General features: G+C 34.1%; 1 protein-coding gene across 4 annotated transcripts in view; it reads left to right on the top strand.

The window, feature by feature from the left end:
* Positions 1 to 23,294, top strand: part of AGFG1 (ArfGAP with FG repeats 1) — a 75,397-nt gene extending 52,103 nt beyond the window's left edge. For 2 of the 4 annotated variants that reach the window (XM_061148591.1, XM_061148593.1), the window contains 10 exons: positions 81 to 243; positions 1,392 to 1,545; positions 6,769 to 6,888; positions 8,717 to 8,926; positions 10,372 to 10,552; positions 13,107 to 13,186; positions 13,406 to 13,498; positions 20,666 to 20,824; positions 21,680 to 21,771; positions 22,600 to 23,294. In XM_061148591.1, coding sequence (XP_061004574.1) covers positions 81 to 243; positions 1,392 to 1,545; positions 6,769 to 6,888; positions 8,717 to 8,926; positions 10,372 to 10,552; positions 13,107 to 13,186; positions 13,406 to 13,498; positions 20,666 to 20,824; positions 21,680 to 21,771; positions 22,600 to 22,659 — 1,312 coding nt within the window. In that variant the 3' untranslated portion in view covers positions 22,660 to 23,294. The remainder of the gene's footprint in view (positions 1 to 80; positions 244 to 1,391; positions 1,546 to 6,768; positions 6,889 to 8,716; positions 8,927 to 10,371; positions 10,553 to 13,106; positions 13,187 to 13,405; positions 13,499 to 20,665; positions 20,825 to 21,679; positions 21,772 to 22,599) is intronic. The other 2 variants (XM_061148592.1, XM_061148594.1) reach the window with 2 other exon arrangements.
* Positions 23,295 to 23,669: the final 375 nt, after the last annotated feature.

Genomic DNA, 23,669 nt, shown 5'->3' with positions numbered 1-23,669 from the left:
TATAGAGTTAAGCTTTTTGAGCTTAGTGTTCCCTACCACTTCCTTAGTTAACTGCCTCTTCAACTTTTCATATGTTTTAGGTATGTCCCACCAGAACAAGCCAAAGTGGTGGCGTCAGTCCATGCATCTATTTCAGGGTCCTCTGCCAGTAGTACGAGCAGCACGCCTGAGGTCAAACCACTGAAATCTCTTTTAGGAGATTCAGCACCAGCACTGCACTTAAATAAGGGCACACCTAGTCAGGTGAGTCATTTTTAAGTCTTTGTAGAAGCTTCTATGTAAGGAGGATTGAGTACAATGAATTTGGGAATTAAGACAGTTGCATAATGCTACTTGTATACCAGTACCATTATGTCCTAATGGTTTATAATACATTAAAAGATACTTGGTTAACTGGTTGGAGTGTGTCTATTTTTTGTGGGTTTTGCTATCGCGAATGTGAGTTTGTAAAGGTATACAGGAGCATTGTCATAGATGTAACATGTAGTGGTAAAACATGAATCTGTGGTGACCATCAGAGTTATTTAGAACAGTATAGGCTTTGTGATATACTTTTACAGGAAAGGATTTCTCAAGCACAGAATTTTTTCCCCATCCTGATGGTGAAGCATGTTTATCATTGAAACGCAGGTAGCTTTGTATTACATAACTTATTCTAAAAAACTGAGTAGACTGAAGTCTTTTCAGCAGTTGGTGTCTAGAGCTTGTGCTTCTTTACTTCATGACAATCAGACGAGTTATGACAAATCTGTTACTCTGTGGCATTATGTCTGTCTTATATAAGAATGATTCTGAAGCATGTTATTATTTGAATTAAATTCCACCCTTTTAAAAAATGCATATACTAGGGCAGCTAGATAAATCGCTCCATTTTCACCAAAGCTTTGAGTGAAAAATGAAGAGAAGGGTGAAGTCAGTATATTATACCTCCTCCCTTGGATAAAAGATTTGTTCTGTGGAAGCCTCACCATCATACTCTGTTAGCAGTAAGTCTGCTTTGTGTCATGAGGTGTAACAACGACACCTGCTGTAATTATACTTCACTGCTTTTGACTCTGTACTTAAAAGATAATTATGGGCATAGATGTTGAAAATTTGTGCTTTTCAGAAAGCATGGCTCAGATGGTAAAAGCGTCTGCCTGCAATGTGGCAGACCCGGCTTTGATCCCTGGGTTGGGAAGACCCCCTGGAGAAGGAAATGGCAACCCACTCCAGTACTCTTGCCTGGAGAATCCCATGGATGAAGGAGCCTGGTAGGCTACAGTCCACGGGGTCGCAAAGATTCGGACACGACTGAGTGGAGTGTTTTAAGCTTGGTGAATTGGAGATAGTTTTGTAAAAGTTCAGCAAATCTAACTGGAAGCTCTTTGTAGTTAATATGTGGTTTATAGTCCCCTGTTGTAGGTCGCTCCCAAGGGCAGCAGCAGGAAAAGAAGCAGTTTGACCTTTTAAGTGATCTTGGCTCAGACATCTTTGCTGCTCCAGCACCTCAGTCAACAGCTACAGCCAATTTTGCTAACTTTGCACATTTCAACAGTCACGCAGGTAAGTGTTTTTTCCTAGCAGCTTTTGCCAGTGTTTGAATAATCATCAAATTAAATGTGGAGCACTAAATTAAGAATTCACTTGGTCATTTTGAAGCAGTTTTATTTGATAATTTGAGACTTTTCTTTCTTTAGAAAAAGAAGACTTTTTTTCTTTATATTTTTGCATGTATGTATTTCACTGTTTTATAAATATGACAGAAGCCAGTACTTACTGAATTGGTTTCCTGTTTGTATTTTGGGCCTTACTTTACCTTCTTTTACTCACCTGTGAATTTGTGATGCTCTCTGCCCTTTTTTTGCTTTCAGTTTCATGTCCTGGCTTATAGTTGGATAATAATGGTACAAATTATTTCATGTATGTGTATCAAAAAATATGCTGTTTGAGATAATTTGGAAAATTATAGAAAACCTTCAGCCACATTTCTATCAAACATTAAAGGAATTTTTGTTTTAAATATCAATAAAAACATTTTCTAAGACTATGCTACAGAAGGAAGTTGTGGTGTGATTTATGTATGTTTGTGTCTGTATGTGTTTACTTTAAAAAGAGATACTAGGATGAAGATTTCTTTCAAGAGAGATTATACTGAAAAGGGTAAGAAGTCAGGAAGCTTAAGTTGTTGGGACTGTGGTAGGTTTTCCATTTCTTATATTAGCCAAGTAGCAGAAGTCCAGAAGGAGACTGAAAAGAATCTTTCCCCTTCATCCTCTAGGCGGGAAGCCAGTTGTTCCTTCTCTGAGCAGACAGGAGCTCCAGCTCTCTGTTCTGACCTCTTGCTTTTTGAATGATGGTCAAAACAGTTGGTAGAAGAATCAATGAATCGAGAGTGAAGCTTCTGTAATTTATGAATATTCTACTTATCTCAATTTTAGGCTTATTGAAATATAATTTGATTGATAGATAAGTAGCTGCCAAACTCTTATAAATTTTCAACTTATTTTGTGTTTCGTGTGTGTGTATTTGGTCTCTGAATGCAATTTGTGAATATTTGCAGGTCAGGGGATTAATGTTATACTTTTCTATGTAGCCATATTAGCAAAAAAAATAGACAAGTCAGTGTACTCCACAGACTAATTTGTACCATGATTACCCTTATATTTTCAATAACTCCCTTAAAATGCTTTTTGAAAATAATTGTCATTATTTAATAGTAACATATAAATGTTAAAAAATAGCAATGTATGACTTTATCAGATTGATTGAAGATACTAAATATTGTTTGCCTCTTTTTCACATATGACAGAAATATAGTAGAGGACAGATAAGTCTGTGAGGAAGTAGTTTAATAACCATATAGATTAGGTCAGGTTGCCTGAGAGTAATAATTTTTTAACCTAAAGTTCTTTTGTTTTTACAAAGGACCACTCAGATTACTCTCTTCTTACCTCATTTGATTGCAGGAGAATAAGAAATATATATGGATATTGCAAGAAAAAGCTAATAAAGTTACTTATTTATTTTCCCTTCTAGTTAGTTGATGCCATCTTTTATTTTTACCTTACGAAGTTTTTAAGTGTAAGCCAATGTCTTGGTTCAATCTGAAATATCTTTTCCCAGAACCTTTGTAAGCACTCTGAATTGTTACTTTTTCATACATGGTTTGCAGATTTAAAATCATTGATAGCTGAATTCTTGCCCTGAAATTCTCATTTCAAAAAAAAAATAATTGGGTGAAAACTTTCTCTTGAACAGATTGATGTGACAAATGGAACCTTTAATGGCAAACAGTAATTATTCAGATAAGCCAATCTGGCTAGCATTATTTTATAGGAAAACCTGTTCTTTTACAGACAATTTAATGGCTTAAAAACCAGAAGTCTTTACCCTTCTTCATTTGAACATTCTGGCTGAGTTAGTGTGTATGGATGTGTGTCGATGATGGGGTCAGTATTATGTTCAGGAAAAGTCATCTTCTACAGAAATATACATGGAAGTTAGAAACATAATTTACTATGGAATGTAGTAGTTATCTTGCCTGGTAATAAACATATCACAGAAACTGTAAACTGTCATTGATTATTGTCACATACGAGGGATGTCAAACTCAATTGCCTTGCCACCCAGTTAACACAGAATGAGTAGTGTAATGAATGCACTGTGGAAGGGACCACAGTGTCCCTTTCAGAGGGGGATGTTCTGTAATCTCCTGTTGCCACATGGAAATGCAGGCTTGGGGTTCCTAATATATTGATTCTTTTAAGAGAAGCAAGAAATCTTGTTGAAATGCTCTCTTTAAATGTTAGGAATTGATGAAAATAATCTAAAATATTGTATAGATGGAATGAAGTCTGTTAGCTGATTTTGATGAGAGTTGTTGGCTGCTATCCTCTGGTCTCTACATTTTTTTTTTCCCTTTTACATTAGTATCTATTGTTCATTGAAGTGTAAAGACAGCTCTCAGCAAGATTCAGGCTCATTGACTTAGTACCTTAAATTCTAAGGTACTGAGTACTTTAGAATTTTGTACTCAGTACAAAAGAGTACTGAGTTGACTCTTTTGTACTTTTTGAATAAGATTATATAAAAAGCATCTTTACTGTTTTGTCACATTCTTTTTAGTCTGGATTTCTTTGTGTAGAAGTTATTTGAGGTTCTAGATAGTTTTTGTTTATTGTATTATTAGTGTTTAATTTCACAGTTGTGTTTTATCAGAGTTTCATTCCATAATGCTTATAAATTTTAAAAGTTACTGTAAAAAGTTGTTGAAAACAGTGAGTAGATTCAGTATCTACAAATAAGAACTGGTAGAAGTATTACAAAATCCTGTTTTGTTGTAATGAATAGGTATTTGATTAGTTTGTTTGGTACTCTAGTTGGAAAACAATGGGAAAATTATAGATATGATAAAATAGACTTGATTAACAAAATGGATTGCATTGAACTAATTTTTTTTTCCTGATGTTTAAAACATGTTCAATGTAAGTTTTCCGCATATGATGTTCTAAATATAAGTTAAATGTTCAGTATATATTATTATAGACTACATAGTCATATATATTTGAGGTTATAAGCCACAAACTAGCTTAGGGACCCATTCCTGTTTCTATAAGGGACAGATGTATTTCATTTGTTGTCTTCAACCGTACAGCTAAGTGTTCCAAAAACTTGGAAACTTGCCTTTTGGAATATAATCTACTCTGAATTTGAGAACTTCGTATATCATGCTCTCTGTTCATTTGGTTTACAGTTGTATTCTATGTTTTCGCCTTAATAAACTTACTTTGTCTTTTAGAATTTTCTTTGGATTAGCATTTTAAAACTGATGAGAAATTATTCCTATTTTTTCATAAGTTGTAGAATCATAGTGTTGGTTTTACTAGTAGAGACCATCTAATGAATCTTCTCGTATTGCTAGTAAGAATACTGGTAGAGCCAGAACAATGAGGGACTAATCAAAGGGTTTACAGTTTCTTATGTTAAGATGGAGTTGTCTGACTCTTAGATTCCCTTTTCACTAAACTGTACTTGCTTACTGGTTTTGTCAGCAGTTTGTCAGTAACTGTGTTTAACCTTATATATGATTTAAACCAGTATAGATACTTGTTTCAAAATAATATTTTTCAAGAAATTAATTAAAACATTTTTTAATCTATTAGTATTTCTTCTATTACATGTATTTTGGGGAAAGTAAAGTTTGAGCCTGTAAAGTTGTCAGAAGTGGTAGGTTGGAAGATGCTGGAAGAGAAAGAAGTGGCACAGATGTGTAGGAAAAGGGGGCCGGATCTTCTTTATGTGCATCTCCCCCTGCTCACTATCATGAACCCGTTTAGATTAAAAAAAAACAGCAATTACAGGAGATGCTGTAAGTTTTACTGATTTTCTTCCTAGAATAATGTTTTACTTTGTTAACAATTTATTTTGCTTAGTGACTTCTTTTGGCTTGTTACCTCTCAGCCACCAGGGAAGCCCAAGTAGAGTACAGATTCACTGAAAAAGCTTGGCAAGTTCAGGACATGATACCTACCTGAAATCTCACTACTTCCATTTAACTAAAACTCAGATTTTGTATGCACATGATATCATGTTTAACGAAATTAGCTCATGAAGATGTATCTTGAATTTACTAGCCTATTTATCTTGTTTACTTTGCTGTAAGTATTTTTGTATAGGGCTAAATACTCTTTACATGATTTTTTTTTAATGGCTACATTATATTCCATCGTGTGATGTTCCTTAATTAAGTAGTCCCTAATTGCTGGCCATTTGAGTTTCTAATTTTTCATTATAAAAAAGACATTGTTTAGCTATTAGAATTAGCTGTTGTTTAGCTATTAGAATTAGCTGTATGCTCATATGTAGTAGTTTTACAAAAACTGCCTCGAAATAGAATTGCCTGCTAAGGAATTTAAAATGGCTCTCACTTTGTTGGTGACATAGAACCTTTCTCCATCTTTTGGACATCCTTTTCATTCTTAGCATTTAGCATTCACTTTCCTGCATATCAACCACTTCTTATTCTCATCCTCTATAAAAATCTTATCCAGCATCTGTTTGGGCCTTTTGAAGAGTCTTTTGCTTTGCCTTACATATTTTAACTTTAGAGAAGCCTAGGACTTTGCTCTTAGATTGGTTACCAGTTGGGAAATGCCAGTTGGTCTTTTTCAGTAGGTTTGAGGTATATTTATGGTATAATTTTTACTAGTTTTTATTGTTTCTTAAGTTAATGTGTGTTTTAAAATGACAGGCTCCTAATAAAATATGAGTTTCTTCAGTTTATTTGATGATCATGTCCATCTTTTTGTATACTTGCTTTTTTTTAAAGTATGCTGTGATGTAACATAGTTGTAAGCTTAAAAACAACAAAAATTTTTAATGTAATGAAGTCATTTTTATATGATTCATGTAACTGGTGAATCACCATTTTAAATCTCAATTTTCCAAATGTATCCTGTATCCCACATCTCTTGTCTGCTTTACTGAAACTTGTGTTATTTAGTGCTGTTAATTCAGAGTTTCCTTTAATAGAGTCACTTTATACTATTCCTGATGTCACTCAGAGGCTATTTGTGTACAAATTTATCATTGTCCTGGATGCCCTTTGATGAATTGCTTGCAGTTGGGTGAAATAAACATTTGTAGAACTTAAAATCTGATTTCTAAATGAATTTTCTTTAAGTTATGAAACGTGGAAACTTTCTTAAAATTCTTAAATTCATTTATCATATTTTTCATTTATAATTTTCATATTCATTAACATGTATTATTCCTTACCATTTACAGCTCAGAATTCTGCAAATGCAGATTTTGCAAACTTTGATGCATTTGGACAGTCTAGTGGTTCCAGTAATTTTGGAGGTTTCCCCACAGCAAGTCACTCTTCTTTTCAGCCCCAAACTACAGGTAGAGCCTCTCCAGCATTATGATTAAATGTTTACTTTAAAAAATAGAATACAACTCTGTAGATATGTTTTGGAAAATTATTCTAAACTTAAATTCTGTGATTATCTGGTTTTAAAATAGTTCTGTTTTACAAAGCTCTGGGGAAACCTGAAATCTTTATGTTTTTCTTTATTTGTTTTTCTGGACACTAGTGTTTCGTCTAATTCACGTCTGTTCTCCTTTTCCTGCACATGAATCTTTCTTAAATTTCTTACTCATGGAGACATTAAAGTAGTAATAGTTTTTTAGGTTCACAAAATATGTTTTGATTTAATTTAGGCTCTAAATAAAGGAAGCTAGTTAATTATTTCCATAGAACTAAAAATGTAAGTCATTTTCAGGGCAACAAGCTTCAGAAAATAATTGGTTGAGTAGATTATTTTAGTAATCACTTTGATAAACTTCAAATAGTTTTCTGTGCAGGAATTGGTCTTTAAACATTGAATACTTACCCATAAACTGTATTATTTTCAGAAACTCATTGAACCTTTGTTTAGATCTTTGGCTGATTGCTTTTCTTTCAGCTTTTAACTCTGTATTGTCTTAAAACCTTTTCTTTCAACTTTCTTTTTTTTTCTTTAAATTTCATCATTTACATAATTTCTGGCCGTCCAGCATTTAGAATGCTTTCATCTAGCTGCAGTTTTGGTGAATTTACTTCAGCTTTTCCTCTCCAGGCTTCCAACAGTAAGTTCTGTTGTCAAGTAGGCATCTTTTACTAATTTGTATGTTTAATGGTATATTTTATAGGTTTTTCAGTTACAGAATTTTAATCATCTTTTCATGATCATTCTCCATAAGTTCTCACTTTTACTCTCCTTACTATTGCTAAACTCGGAGAACACAATAGTATACAGTAACAGTTGCTTTAATAATTGTTTTTATTAATTTGTAATAACTTTTCTTCATACAGATTTTCAAAACTTAGTATGTGCTTTGTTCACCAGTTCCTTGTAACAGATCACAGTCTTTTAAATACAGACATTTAGTTTTAATCATAAACAAATAGACTTTAATTTCTGTAAGACATCTATTTGTTTTAGAATGTATAAAAAACTGATTGATGGAAAGTGTTATTTATTTTTTTAAATAGGGTGTAATCTTTCTGTTTCTGAAATACGTTTAAGTGCGTGTTGCTCTCAGTTTAATCTATAACTGTATATACACGTATCTATATCTAATATCTTGATTGCTGAAACTAATATTTAGGTATAAAGAACAAACATCAAAAGTATAACATCAGAAGCATAGAATGAATATATACTGGTTTTTAGTGTTTTGGTAGTATGTTAGGGAAGATTCTAGAATATAGAACAGTCTTTAAAATCTTAGTAGGATAAAGTTGATGTAATATTTATATTATTTATATATTATGTGCTCTTATTTTTTCCTTGAAATATGTTAACATAATTTTACTGAAGACATTGTAGTGTTGTGTGTACATTAAATTATTATGTGGAATTGAGTAGTAGCTCTTCAAGTACAATAAAACTGGGTAGCATGGAGACTCTCCTGTGAATTATTTTGTTCATTCCGGGATAGGTCATTACATAATTACACATAGGAGCTTGTTGCCCTATATGTTGTCAGGACCTTTGAACATCTAGTTTTGCAGATTGTGAATAATCATGTGTAGATGATTCAAGTTGAATGCCATTTGCCAGTTTTTACTTTTAAGAATTTAGGATTACTTATAGGAAACTTAATTTAAGAGGAAGTGATCATTTAATCTATCAAAGGATATTGGGAAAGTCTTGCAGTTTCAAGTTTTCTGTCTATTCTATTACAGGTGGAAGTGCTGGATCAGTAAATGCTAATTTTGCTCATTTTGATAACTTCCCCAAATCCTCCAGTGCTGATTTTGGAACCTTCAGTACTTCCCAGAGTCATCAAACAGCTTCAGCTGTTAGTAAAGTTTCAGCGAACAAAGCTGGTCTACAGACTACAGACAAATATGCGGCACTTGCTAATTTAGACAATATCTTCAGTGCTGGGCAAGGTATCAAGCTTTAAAGAAAAGAATACAGATTTGTATATTAAGCAGTCTTCTACATTGGTTGTATTTATTAAATTCTGAGGATGCTCTTCTTCATTGTGTATAGGTTTTATCTACACTAAATGTTCGTGACTATTTAGCACATTTTGGATCTGAAATAACCACACGGTAGAAAGCCTAGAAACTAGTTTGTACACTTATAGATTTAAAAGAAAATAATTGACAAAAATTTAATTTTGTCTTAGTGTGCTTTATTGTTCTAAAGGCCAAAAGGGTCAAGAGATGACTAGAGGATTATTTTGGTAGTTTTTATGATGTATTAATTTTGAACTATTTTCTATTACTATTTTAGTATTTATTTAAAAAGAAAGCATATTTGCAGTGTATTTTTATACCCAGTTATGTTCGTAAGGCTAGTATTTTTGCCTCTCAAAGTGCATAGTGTAGTAAAGAGAACAGCCAGGGTCTGCTTTCAGACCGGATTCTGCATTCTGATCTCTGAGCCTGATTTCTCATCTCCCCTCCAAGAGTAATAGAAGTAGCATTCGACTTAAAAAGTTGTGTCGTGTGTGTTACTGCATGAGAGGTATTTAGAACAGCGTCTGATGCATAGTAAGTGTTTTCTTATTACTATCTCCTAATTTGTTCATAAACAACCCTGGGAAGATATTATTAATAGATTGAGTTCACATAGGTCCAGCATTCAGTTCAGTTGAGTTCAGTCGCTCAGTTGTGTCTGACTCTTTGCGACCCCATGAATCGCAGCATGCCAGGCCTCCCTGTCCATCACCAATTCCCAGAGTTTACTCAAACTCATGCCCATCGAGTCGGTGATGCCATCCAGCCATCTCATCCTCTGTCGTCCCCTTCTCCTGCCCCCAATCCCTCCCAGCATCAGGGTCTTTTCCAGTGAGTCAACTCTTCGCATGAGGTGGCCAAAGTATTGGAGTTTCAGTTTCAGCCTCAGTCCTTCAGTGAACACCCAGGACTGATCTCCTTTAGGATGGACTGGTTGGATCTCCTTGCAGTCCAAGGGACTCTCAAGAGTCTTCTCCAACACCACAGTTCAAACGCATCAATTTTTCGGCATTAGATGAGTGTATATGTGTGCTTGATTGAGTTGTCCCCATATTGCAGATTTAATGTAGCACTTTGAGAATTTCCTTCTTGTATGTAACCTAGACATGTCGTTGGTACCGGGTCTTAGTTTTTATTTCAGAAACAGTATTTTTTTTTTTATCAGAGTGGAATGTATAGCACTAAACTTGTCCAGTATTTTCTGGAGTATTTGTTTATTAGGTAAGAATCTAGAGTCATGTCCATTTATTTGCTAAGCTCCAAATCAGTTTTAAATTCACACATCATGGCAAATGTGGTGGGTAAGTTGGAAAGGATAAGTTAAACGTAAGTTAAAATCTTTGATTTAATTTGTTTTTGTTTGTTTGTAGGTGGTGATCAGGGTAGTGGGTTTGGGACCACAGGTAAAGCTCCTGTTGGTTCTGTGGTTTCAGTTCCCAGTCAGTCAAGTGCGTCTTCAGACAAGTATGCGGCCCTGGCAGAACTGGACAGTGTTTTCAGCTCTGCTGCCACCTCCAGTAACGCCTACACTTCCACAAGCAATGCTAGCAGGTAGCTTGTCACTGTCTTGTGTTTTATATTTGAAACTTTTTCCCAACTCTGAATAATAATGTTGTTAAGTAATCACTATTTGGGGCTTAATTTAAAAGATTCTTGAATATTTTCCTAAGTTTGAAGAAAGTTATGAGTTTACATTTTCTAATTAAAATATGCTCCTTGAGTAATTACCATAGGTGATTTACCATAGTTTTATACTTTTTATTTAATCAAAAGTACTTTTTCCCCTTGAATGCTGAAATGTAATTTAGAGTATATACACATCTTGAAATGGATGTGTTAAATTGTTAAATACAAATTTAATTATACTCAGAGAATCCATTTACAGAATTATTTACTTTTAAGGTACAATTCTTAGTCATGAAGATTAAACACTGAAAGTAACATGTTGTAGCCTGAGTTGTAAGTAAAGTTTTAGAAAGATTTGCACCAGAACCCAAGATTAATCCTATATCTTTTCTCTCTACTGGTATTTATAAATAGATGTATCTGTTACAGTGTTTATATATGTCTGGTGTAAGGAATTCTTGGCAGAAGAGAGTCTACCACATTTTAAAAACATTTGATCTTTAAAACTCTTCTAGTTTTTTTACTTCTTTTTGGGTCAAGGAAGCAGACCCAGAAGTATAGGTGACTTACCTGTACAGTGTCTTATCCTTGATTTTCCATTCCTATAGATTGTCTCTTTTATCTGAGTAACTTTTTGTTTCCTTTTGGCACCTTTTCCAGAAAGAAATGATAGGATTGCAACACTAGTTAGTTGGGCTCATTCTCCAGTTAACAAATTTTCTGTATGGCAGATGGGAAAAATTGAATCCAAAGAATAATAATATTCAAAGTATTTCTCTATTTTTGCTTTACTAATATTGTCTACATTAGACATATAAAATAGTGAACTATAGCAAGGTGGTCATAAAGTCTGGAAACACAGACAGGTGTATGTAATGAAATGGTTTATTGGTATTATATTATAATCATAAGTGGTCCCCAGAGTATAATACATGGAATATTTGAAGTACCTGAGACCCATTTGAAAGGTCTGTCAGGTTAAAACTAAATTCATAATAATTCTGAGTGGTCGTTTGTGTTTTCATTAGTTGACATTTGTATTGATGGTATAGAAACTCGTAATAGGTAAGACTTGGTGGTGACTTCGCATTGAATGGCTCCAGTGCCAGGCCGTACAGGCAGTCATCTAAGAGGCATTCCTTGCTACCACACATTCAGTTTTATTTAGGAATATTTTTGATTCAGTTTTTATTATGAATATGCTTGATGAAGCAGTGTAAAGGAATTTAATTTTATTAAGTCTAGACCCTTAAATATGTCTTAATTTTCTGTGTATTGAAGTATGGTATGTATCAGGTAGTTCTGCCATATACTGAAGTATAAAGCTATCTTGAGGAAAATCAACTTGTGTGGTTTTTTGAGTTGTGGAATGAACCAGCTACTTGTTTTATGGAACACCATTTTTTGTTGAAAGTATGATTGCTACACAAACTGGTTATTCAGATTTGGATATTTGTTAGATATTTTCTCAAAAATGAAATTTTAAGTCTGTCACTTTAGGGAAAATAATGGCTAAAATACATACTCTCAAGCAACTAAGTAGAATTTTGGAAAATTTATTAGCCATCATGAGCTTAAAATTAAGCTTCCTATTGCTTTTCTGATGAGATGGATGGTGATATTAATGGCTGTTTTTTTATTTTGCATAAGGAAATATGTTGACATTTTGAAGATTGGCATCAAGTATTTTCCAAATGATACAAAAGTAATAAAAGATTCATTTAAAGTGTAAGATAGACTACTGGATGTTACTTTAAGAGAGTGCATCAAAGTTCATTGATATGGTTTCAGATTCCATACCACAGCTGCTGTTGATTCGCAAAGTTGTGTCCAACTTGGAAACCACATGAACTGCAGCGTGCCAGGCTTCCCTGTCCTTTACCATATCCAGGAGTTTGCTCAAACTCATGTCCATTGAATTGATGATGCTATCCAACCATCTCATCCTCTGTCCTTCCCTGCTCCTCTTGTACAGATATGAGAGTTGGACCATATTGCGGCTAACCTTTAGGAAACTGTAACTGTTGTTTTTGCAATGATATCAAGCAAGATATACATAGTTATCTGGAAAAGGTGTTAAAATTCTCCTGTTTTGTTCAACTGTGATGCCACGTGAGGCCAGTTTTTTCGTCATATGCACCAAGCTAAATAACGTATTACAACAGATTGATCATCTATTAAGCCAACCATTAAAGAGATTTGTGAAAGTATCAGATATGAATGGCTTTATTGTTATTTTCAGATTAAATTTCTGATTTAGTTGATGTACTGTCTATTGGTAGATGTAGCATCTTGAAACTTCAGGGTTCTCATTTTTTAAGAATGTAAATGAATTCTAAAACTTAAAAGTTTGAGAGCTGACGTGATACATGATATGTTCAATATTATTTGTTTCCATATTTTATGGCAACCCTGTTGTTAGATTACCTTTGCTTTTTTCCCCTCTCAAAATATGAATTCTTTTAATACTTGTTTTCAGTAATGTTTTTGGAACAGTGCCAGTGGGTGCTTCTGCACAGACACAGCCTGCATCTTCAAGTGTGCCTGCTCCATTTGGAGGTATGTGTTTCTGGTATATATTAGTTTTTAAATGGAGTCCAAACATACATATATATATATAGTATTGCATTTTCTTAGGGATACCAGAAGACGATCAAAGCACCAGTTTATTATCAGAAAGCTCTAATTTTCTGTCTTCATAAATATATGAACAAATACTTTAAATAATTGAATACAAATGCATTAGGATTTTATAGTGTATCTTATAATTTTTTAAAGCTACACCTTCCACAAATCCATTTGTTGCTGCTGCTGGTCCTTCTGTGGCATCTTCTACAAATCCATTTCAGACCAATGCCAGAGGAGCGACAGGTAAGAAATGTAAATTACAGAACAGTAAACTTTGGGAAAGGTATATACTGCAAAGACACTATGTGAAGAACATTAGAAAATAAGGTTCCTTTCTTACTGAAGTGACTGTGAAGTGGATTAGTTTCGTCCATGAGAACATATGCTAGCTGAAAGTTTATAGAATCCTAGAACCTAATAGTTGAAAATGGACCATGGAAGTTACCTAGCACCCACCACTGAAAGCTTTCACTTTTAAGGTGTGGAATCAAGCATAGAAATGAGAGTTAAAGCCTTAACTCCACATTGCTGGTTCATGACAGAGATAGTACTTGAACATTATAATTCTGACTTAATTTGTTGATCAGATTTCACAATTATTGATTATAACTCATGAAAAAATGTGTCAGTTTTTTCCCTTTGCTTGGGATTGCAAGGACTGGATGGATTGTATTACTGATACATGAGATGTTGATAATGAGGTCTTTTTCCAGTGCATATCTCTTTTAGGGTTGTTAACATTTTTCGGGGGTTGTTGAAACTGGTTTAATTTGGGATATAATAATTTGAATATTTTCTTTTATACTTTTTAAAAAAATCCTCTTTACCCCTCCCCCTATTTTTTCTTTTTGATTCATATTGTAAGCTAGCTACATATTTCTTATATTTTGCCTCTTTGATTTTTGTCTTATTACCCTGAACACCAGAGTTATTTGTCAGTACCTTGGAGTGTTAGCAGGTGCATGTAGTATGACCCAGTGCCCATTAAGCTGAATTTGTCGGGTTTTAGGTTTAGATAACTTTAGAACTAAAGCCTTAAACTTGACTTATAGCATATGTTGATGTGATATTTTGAGAGAGTAAGGTGCTTATAACATCACAATAAATTTGCACCATTAAGAATTAACTAGCACATCTTTTTGTCATTGGCAAGGTTGAGAACTGTAATATTGGAAGTTTGAACCATAACTTCCATTTTCATGTAATGTCTTCATTCATAATCTGTTGCTATCTCATGGAATACATGTTGTATAAGTATTTGAATTTTGCACATAATTTAATGATTAATTTTCATTCAAATACATATAAATACAGTATGCTTAAACATAATCAGTGATTATTTCAGATTGCTGTTGTGTTTTGGAAAAAATATACTATTCATTACTGATGATGTGTATGGTATTTCTGTTTCTGAGCATATTATTTTGACTTTTTAAATGAATTTTTAAAATGTCTCATGACATGGGGTTTTGTACATTGTCTCATTTAGTCCTCTTAACTCTTCATCAAATGTTTTAATCACTCTTTGACAGCTGAGATGACTGAGGCTCAGGGAAGTTAAGTGCGTATGTTTTGGATACAGCCAGATTTGTGTTCAAATCCTGGTTTAGTATTTACTTACTAGGTAATCCTAAAAATGCTTTCTGTATATTATTTTTTTAATGAATGGAGGAAAAGTGATAGGAAAATACTTATTTGCAGTAATAATAATAACTGTTGAAATGTCTGTATCTATTTTTATAACCCCATTTGACAACTGAAGGATGGAAACATTTTATACCTTGACCAAGGTCATGTTGATCTAACTCCTCTGAACTTTATTGTCTTTTTCTGTAGAATGTGAACTTCTGTCAGGGATATTGTGAGAATTAGATGATGCAGATCACTTTGCATCGTCTTTGCATTATTGTATATCGCTGGCGTGTGTGTGTATGTGTGTTTAGTCGCTTGTTGGGGTGTGTGTGTGTGTGTGTGTGTGTGTGTGTCTGTTTGTCTGTCTGTGTGTGTTTAGTCGCTCAATTGTGTCTGACTCTTTTTGACCCTGTGGACTGTAGCCTGCCAGGCTCCTCTGTCAATGGAATTCTCCAGGGAAGAATATTATAGTTGTCATGGCCTCTTCCAAGGGATCTTCCCAACCCAGGAATTGAAGCCGTGTTTCTTACATCTCTTGCATTGGCGGGCAGGGTCTTTACCACTAGTGCTACTTGGGAAGCCCATATACTCAGTAAATCATTCCTGTTATTTTTCTTTTGTGATTGTACCTCCAGACTGGTTCTGTTATTAAGAGCACCCCTGCCGTTATTTAGAGTACAAAAGTCCTTTAAGTTAAGGTTCTATATAAGACGTGAAATAATGTAAAGTGTACGAAGTAAAGTGTAAAAATTATATCTCAAAAAGCTTGTTCAGATAATATGAAGTAGTTTTTTTTCCCATTTATTTTTATTAGTTGGAGGCTGATTACTTTACAAAATAATATGAAGTAGTTTTAATATTAGTCTAGGCAAAATTTATTGAAAGGTGAATCTATTATGTCCACAAAGTTTTATTTCAAGGTAAAATATCTTTTCTGTTGTAAACCATTTTGATTTATCACATTGATCATCTTATTGAATTGACTAAGTCAAAGTAAATGTTACCTATGTAATATGTTTTTATTGAAGCTGAAATATAAACAACACTTTGACAAATACACTATGCTTAAGTACTTCCAGTGTTTTATATCATCAAACTTAGTATTCTTTAGGAAATAGGTTTTGTTGTTGTTCTCAAATATATTAGCATTGTTAAATTCCATTTGAGGTAGCTTTTAAAAGAGGTATTGAATAATATTTCTCTGCAAACTATTTAGAAAGATTTGCTGATACATTTCATTCTTAAAATGCACATTTTAATAATAATTTTTTTCCTGTGTTTAATAGCTTTTGGGCCACCTTTTACCACGTTACATAGAAACCTTCAAAAGATTGGCCAATGTGGCCTAAGACTTTTTTTTTTTTTTTTTTTTTTAGGATTCTGTAATATTTAGCATTCTGTTTTTCTAGAGTCCTTGAACCCTTTAATTCATAAAGTTAATATAATTTTATAGTTTTCAATTATTAGGAGATTTCTCTTAAAACTCGATTTAAATCTCTCCTTTGCCCCTGAATGAGTACCCTTTATTTTCTGATATTCATTTACTAGATAAATGAATGATTTTTAAAGTCCCCCCCTCCCCCCAACAAAGAAATAAACTTGTAGAAATGTAGAACCAAAAGAATCATGGTAGCATCCAGCCAAGCATCGTCATTTTATTACTTAGGTGGAGACCAATTAGGTGGATTTGCCTGATTAACCAATGACTAGTATTAGCCCCAGAGAGTTTCTAAATCAGCACTATTTCCACCGGTTCCACTCATTTCACTTATAGGAAAGGAAATGAAATATATATCCATACAAGAACTTGTATACAAATATTTACAGCAGCGTTATTCCTAGTAGTCAAAGGTGGAAACAGTCTTGGCTCAGCTGAGGTAGCTTAGTGATAATCCGCCTGCGGTACAGGAGACGAGGATTTGATCCCTGGTTCTGGAAGATCCCCTGGAATTGGAAATGGCAACCCACTCCAATATTCTTGTCTGGGAAATCCCATGGACAGAGAAGCCTAGCAGGCTCCAGTTCTTGGAGTCTCAAAAGAGTCGGACACAACTGAACACGGAAACATCCCAGGTGCCCATCCACTGATGAATGGATAAAGCAAATGTGTATAGCTGTACAGTGGAGTTTTTTTTGATGTACTGATATATGGTACAGCGTGGATGAACCTAGAAAACAGCAGGGAAAATAAAGGATGCTGGTCACAAAATGTCATATAATGTGTGATTCTATTTATAACCTGTCCAGAATGGACAAACCTATAGAGACAGAAAGGAGATGGGGCAAATTGGAGAGCTGATTGGTGTGGAATTTCTTTTAGTGGGGGGGAGGGGGGGGCGGCTGTGTGAAAATGTTCTAAAATTAAATTGTGATGATGGTTGTACACCCGGTGAATGTGTTTTTAAAAAAGGACAAAACACTGAATTTTACCCTTTAAGTTGACAAATTGTATGATATATGAATTATATATCAAAAAGCTTGTTAAAAACAAGTCTAAAATATTTTGATAGCAGCCCAGGACTAGGCATCATTGTTACAGATTGAGTATTGCAATTACTACCAGTTAACAATCAGTGTTGACTAAAAGTCAGGTTTACCAAGGTGTATTATGTAGAACATGTCTCCTGAGGTGATATTATCACAGTGCTTTGTGGGAAGGGGTTCTGTGCCCAAAAGCATATGGGAAGTGCTGAGTTAGTAACACAAAATTGAGCCAGTATTATTAATGCACGATTTCTCAGAGCTTGTAACATGCTCTAAGAATGGATATAAACATAAAGTGACTGAGCTTGTTTATCATAGAACCCTTCCACCTCAGTCAACCTTTTGTTGAATTTATAACAACCTGTAAACAGCATCTTTTAAGTTAGCAAGAAATAATAACAGATTCATTGAATATTTACTCTGTAGTACTTTTAATCACAGCAGCTTTGTAAATTAGGTACTACTGTACCTGCCTCTCCATCCCTTGTTTGCAAATGAGGAAACAGGCTTAAAGAAGTTGCGGTGTCCTATAATTAGAAAACAACAGAACCAAGACTCAAAACGACTTTCATATCTCAGTTGTTGTTGTTCCCCCAAATTTAGTTAGTTAAGTATGCTTCTTTAAAATGCATGGACATGTATTTTTAGAAACAGTCCCACTCTGGATAATTTAAACAGTGGTTCTAGTACTTAACCTAAATTTGATTTCTCTTGGGTACTTTTCTTTACATATAACCTGTCTGACCTCAGTCATGCAGGTTAAGATCTGCACGGGATGAATTTCTCTTTTCTCTCTCTTTTTAGCCATCATATTTTAAACTGAAGTGCTGCTCACCTTTTTAATGGAGTCCACTGACTAATATTCCCTGAGTAATTTGTTCACTTGAGTTATCTTTACTAGTTTCTAGTTAAGGTATGGAGTTGAAAATAAAACAAACATTATTCAGGTGCTTTCTCTGAGATTTGACTTTTAAATGCTAAAAGGTAGATGCTAGATCATTTTAGATGATTCTATGAATAGCATTTTTGGGTGTAACTGGTGAGGCCTAGAAAATCATTTTATGTATATTGTTGCATCTTCACGTGAAAAAAAAATGTTAGTGTTTATTTAAAAGCTGGATTTCGTAAATGTTTCTTTGTTTGATATTTGTTTTTCTGGTATTATTCTAATCTCTTTGTTTCAAATAGTGTAAATACTAGTATCATGAATATAGTTGAGGTAAGGACTCTGGGTGCGTTTTTATTATGTATTCTTATGCTATCTCCTTTGTAAGTGTATTCTAATTTTAGAATTTTTTAATGAAACAGATTTACTTTTATTTTGACAATAGTTACTCCTAATTTAATTGACACTGGTCTCTTTATGGCTTTCCATAAGGCCTTTCTGGAGCAATGCATTCTCAAGTGTTTCCTCACGCTCATTTTGGTAGGTGGCCACAGCTAATACCTAGGTTTGTGTGGCAATTTGTCTACCTGCTTGTGGAAGCTTCTGCTAGTGTTCTGGATCCCTGCATGTGAAGTTAAGTTTTTTCCATGTTTTAAAATGGAGTGGGCATGGATGTGTGGCATTGGGAATAACTTATATTTTAAAGTTACATGAAAATCTTCTGTGGTAATTTATGTTTTAATATTGAAAAGCATATTGCTTACCTCCATGGTCACATTAGAATGTTAATAGCTTTTTTGATTATTTTTCTTAAGTTTGAATTCATAGTACTTTGAGTGACACACCTTTTCTATGTACCAAACCATTTTACCACATTATTCCATGGAGTTTGGCTTTGCTTAACTGTAGCCAACTTTTGCTTTATACTGCTTTCTTAAAAAGTGATATGTCAAAGTTATGTCAGTGTATTGTTGTCTGTTCTGAAACCCTTCTGTGTCCCTTGCAGTGTGCTTATTATTCTTTAATTCACTTGCTTCCCAGTGGCTTAGTTTCCTTTTTCTTATGAATAATAAAAAGTAATGCTTAAAATTTTACGATCTAATTAGGTTCACTGAGGAGAATTGCACTGTTACAAATATTAGGATTATGAGAATTACTTTGAGCAACATCCATAACAGATGTTTAATTTTTTAATAAAAGATAATTCTATATAGCATGTGTAGCATTAATTTCAGTGCCTTAAGTCAGCATTCAAGTTGGTAATTTTTTTTCTTAGAATCAGAAAATGCAATGAATTATGTTGTTTGATAACATAATGCTGAAAATGCTTTACTGTGTAATTGCTAGTGTTCTGTAGTAAAAGCAACATTGTTGGCTCTTCTTTCCTAGAACATGTAGTTGAAAGGTTCTGTTTTGAATCATTAGCAAAAAGTAATATATTGTTCTGCTACTATGTGTGTTTTTATATGAGTAATATAATAATAATGTGAATTCATAAGTCATTTGTAAGTGGGGGGTGATGGCAGCATACCATATGTGTGTGTGTGTGTGTGTGTGTGTGTGTGTGTATATATGTATATATACATATATATATATAACTGTAGTTCACACACAGATTTCCCCAACCTGTGAATGAATGCTTCATTCCATGACGTTTTGGTGACTAGATATGGCAGGCCATGGTAGTTATTGGGTACAGTGTCATTAATCCCTACATTCTTTGCCTCTTTTAAGAATGCCTATTTCACTTTCTGTTCAGTTTTTGTGAACTTTGTCCCAGTTTCTATAACCCATTGGTCCTTACACCCCTTATGCAAAGAAATCTTCGTTTATTTATACTTTTCAAAAAAAGAATGGGAGTCCATATAGTTTAATTATGTTAATGTTTTTATTAGGATTATCCCCCATCCATTTTTTGACTATGGTTACAAAGCTGCATAGGTTTTGAGTGGCCTGCTGCAGACCCTATTTCTCCTGTAAGTTTTATTTTTAAGTGGACTATTTTGCAGAGGTTTTTCCAGGAATACGTATACTACATTATAGCAGACAGTTCACTAGATATTATTAAATGTTTGACTATTTTACTGTGTATAACAAAGCAAAACTTAAAAATGTATATACTAGTATAAATGTGAATTGCATGATGATGGACTTTAAAAGTAGACTGCTATTTAGACTCAAATTTATATAATTACTTGGAGAGGTTTACTTATGATTTCAAATGATAGCTTTACAGCTTACATTAAAATATGGCACTAAAACTTGCTATTAAGTTTGTTGGAGTTTTGGGATTTAAACTACATCTTTCTATTTTTAAGGTAAATGATGTCTATTTTACATTGCTGAGTATGAGTATAGACAACCTCCCTTTTCATTTGTGAGTGATCAGCCTTTCCTTCTCCCACCAGCGGCAACCTTTGGCACCGCATCCATGAGCATGCCTGCCGGCTTCGGGACTCCCGCTCCCTACAGTCTTCCCACCAGCTTTAGCGGCAGCTTTCAGCAGCCAGCCTTCCCAGCCCAAGCAGCTTTTCCTCAACAGACAGCTTTTTCTCAACAGCCCAATGGTAAGAGCTAACATTTGGCTGGTGCCAAGTTCATCACAGGTATCCTTTATTTATGTTTGGACAAAAAGATTTATCTAAAGAATGCTCTAGTGTTATCTACTGAGTGTTTATTACACAGATATTCACACCTTTGGTGAGTTAGGCCACAGAAAATTGAGTGATTTAGTAAGTTTTTGCGACCAGATTACAGATTTGGGAGTAATCTGAGGCTAAAGAGTACCTCTTCTTTCTCAGGATCTCCAGTATCTTTCTTGTATGTTCTGTGTTATAGTATGCTTCTTGCTTTTAAAAGGAAACTTTATAGACCTAGAGTGTTTGCTTTGCATTGGAGAACTGTTTAATTTTTTCCCATTTATTGTATATATTTTGTTGTTTGTTGGTGGTGGTGATGACATAGACTAAAGGTAACTGTATTGTAGTTCGAGTTTGTTACTTGTTTTCAGGGAGATTCACTAGAGTGTTTTCAGTTTTTGTTTCTGTTTTTGTTGTTGTCTTTTTTGTTTGTTTTGGGTGGATTTTTTTGTTTGCTTTTTGGCTATTCATTTGCTGAAGTTTGAAATCCCTGGATCACAGCCCCTCTTAAGTAGTACAGACTCATGTTTTGATTAAATCCTTTGTCAGCAATTTACATAGCTGGGACAGACTGGAATTAACCACTTCTGGGGAGTCGAAATAAGCTCTTTAAGACATGCCACTGAAACTTCTAACTTACTTTGAAGAACATGAGACTCAACAAGTTAACATTGATTTTTTAAATTATTGTTGCTCTGGTGGGGATTTTTCTGAAACTCCTTGATTGTCTCTCAAAGGTATAGGTTATAATTGTTGGGGTTTTTTTTTTTTTTTTTAAACAAGGTGCAGGTTTTGCAGCATTTGGACAAACAAAGCCAGTGGTAACCCCTTTTGGTCAAGTTGCAGCTGCTGGAGTGTCTAGTAATCCTTTTATGGTAAGTGAGATGCAGTTTTAAGCACTTTGTAAGTCATTGTGTTGTTTTTGTTTTCAGAGTGAGAAAAGCAGGATGTGATTCCGCCCAAATGCAAGATTGTACAAATCGAGGCAGCCATTGTGCACAATCCTTTGTTAAGTTAAGAAAACACATTAATCAGCTGGAAAGCAAAACATTGACAGTAAACTATTGTAGACATGAAACCTGTATGCTTTCTTATCAAAATTCTGCTTTATGAGAGGCTGCCGATTTAGTACCACGATGAAAAAGGAATCTTGGAGTCAGATTTGGTTTGAGTTGTAAATGTATTTTTTAGGACCAATCCCTTCTTGGAATCTGTTAACAGAATTATGTGAAGTAATGGATATAAAAGACACAACACAGTGCCTGGTAACCTATAGCTGTGTTAATGTTGCTAATAACAGTAATTGTTGTTCAGTCACTAAGTCATGTTCCAACTCTTTATGACCCCACAGAATGAAGTGGGTCAGCCTTCCTGACCTTCATGGTCTCTCGGAGTTTGCTCAAACTCCTGTGCATTGAGTCGGTGATGCCATGCAACCATCCCATCCTTTGTTGCCTCCTTCTCCTGCCTTAATAATAGGAATGAATAAATATGGTTGCCAGTAATTATAAAACCTTAATCTAAATTGGAGAAGGAAATGGCAACCCACTCCAATACTCTTGTCCATGGGTTTGCAAAGAGTCAGACATGACTGAGCGACTTCACTTAATAATACTTAATCTAAATACTGTTAATTTAAAAATATTATTATTTTCCCACACACTCTTGTCTGTTTGTTTATTTTGTCTTATGTTTTCCTTTAGACTGGTGCACCAACAGGACAATTTCCAACAGGAAGCTCATCAACCAATCCTTTCTTATAGCCTTATATAGACACTTTACTGGAACGAACTTTTACATGGTCACATTACATCTCTCCGCCTCTTGCACTGTTGTCTTGTTTCACTGATCTTAGCTTTAAACACAAGAGAAGTCTTTAAAAAGCCTGCATTGTGTATTAAACACCAGGTAATATGTGCAAAACAGAGGGCTCCAGTAACAACTTTTAACCTGTGAATTGGCAAAAAAAAAAAAAAGTAGCGGTATCATGTATATTAAAAATTGGCTAATATTAAGTTATTGCAGATACCACATTCATTATGCTGCAGTACTGTACATATTTTTCTTAGAAATTAGCTATTTGTGCATATCAGTATTTGTAACTTTAACACATTGTTATGTGAGAAATGTTACTGGGGAAATAGATCAGCCACTTTTAAGGTGCTGTCTTATATCTGGGAATGAATGACCTAAAATCACTTTAACCATTGCTACTGGAAAGTTACAAAGTCAAAATTGGAAGGTTTTAGTCATTCTTGAATTTTTGCTTTCTGAAGAGCTCTTCTGTTTATACATGCCTAAATTCTTTAAAAAATGTAGAGGGATACCTGTCTGCATAATAAAGCTGATCATGTTTTGCAACAGTTTGCAGGTGAAAAAAAATAAATACTAGAAAATATGCTATTGTTTTGTGTTCTTGCTGCAATGCCTTTACCAAAGTGGCCTTAAATATCAGTAGTGAATTGAGAACATCTTGAATTCTTAAATTAGAGTTTCAGAAGACTTCTAGTGACTAACTTTTATGTCTGAAAGCAAATTTTATAAAAAGGCCATGTAGAAAATTTATTAAAACTACTATGACTGCTATGTTTAGGAATATGTCAGTGGTAAAGCATTTAATGTAGCTTGTTAGATTTCACTGTAATTCTTCTAATTTCTTTGCAACTTCTTAATTTTGTGAAAATTTGTATATATGAAGAATTTGCATGTGTGTGTATTTACAAATTTTTTTAAGTATCTTGAATTCTCAGACTGCAAAAAGGCTTATTTTAAC

Source organism: Dama dama, chromosome 8 (genome assembly GCF_033118175.1).
Source record: "Dama dama isolate Ldn47 chromosome 8, ASM3311817v1, whole genome shotgun sequence".
Taxonomy (NCBI): Eukaryota; Metazoa; Chordata; class Mammalia; order Artiodactyla; family Cervidae; genus Dama; species Dama dama.
Note: the sequence above shows the minus strand (reverse complement) of the source record. Positions and strands in the feature narration are given on the sequence as shown.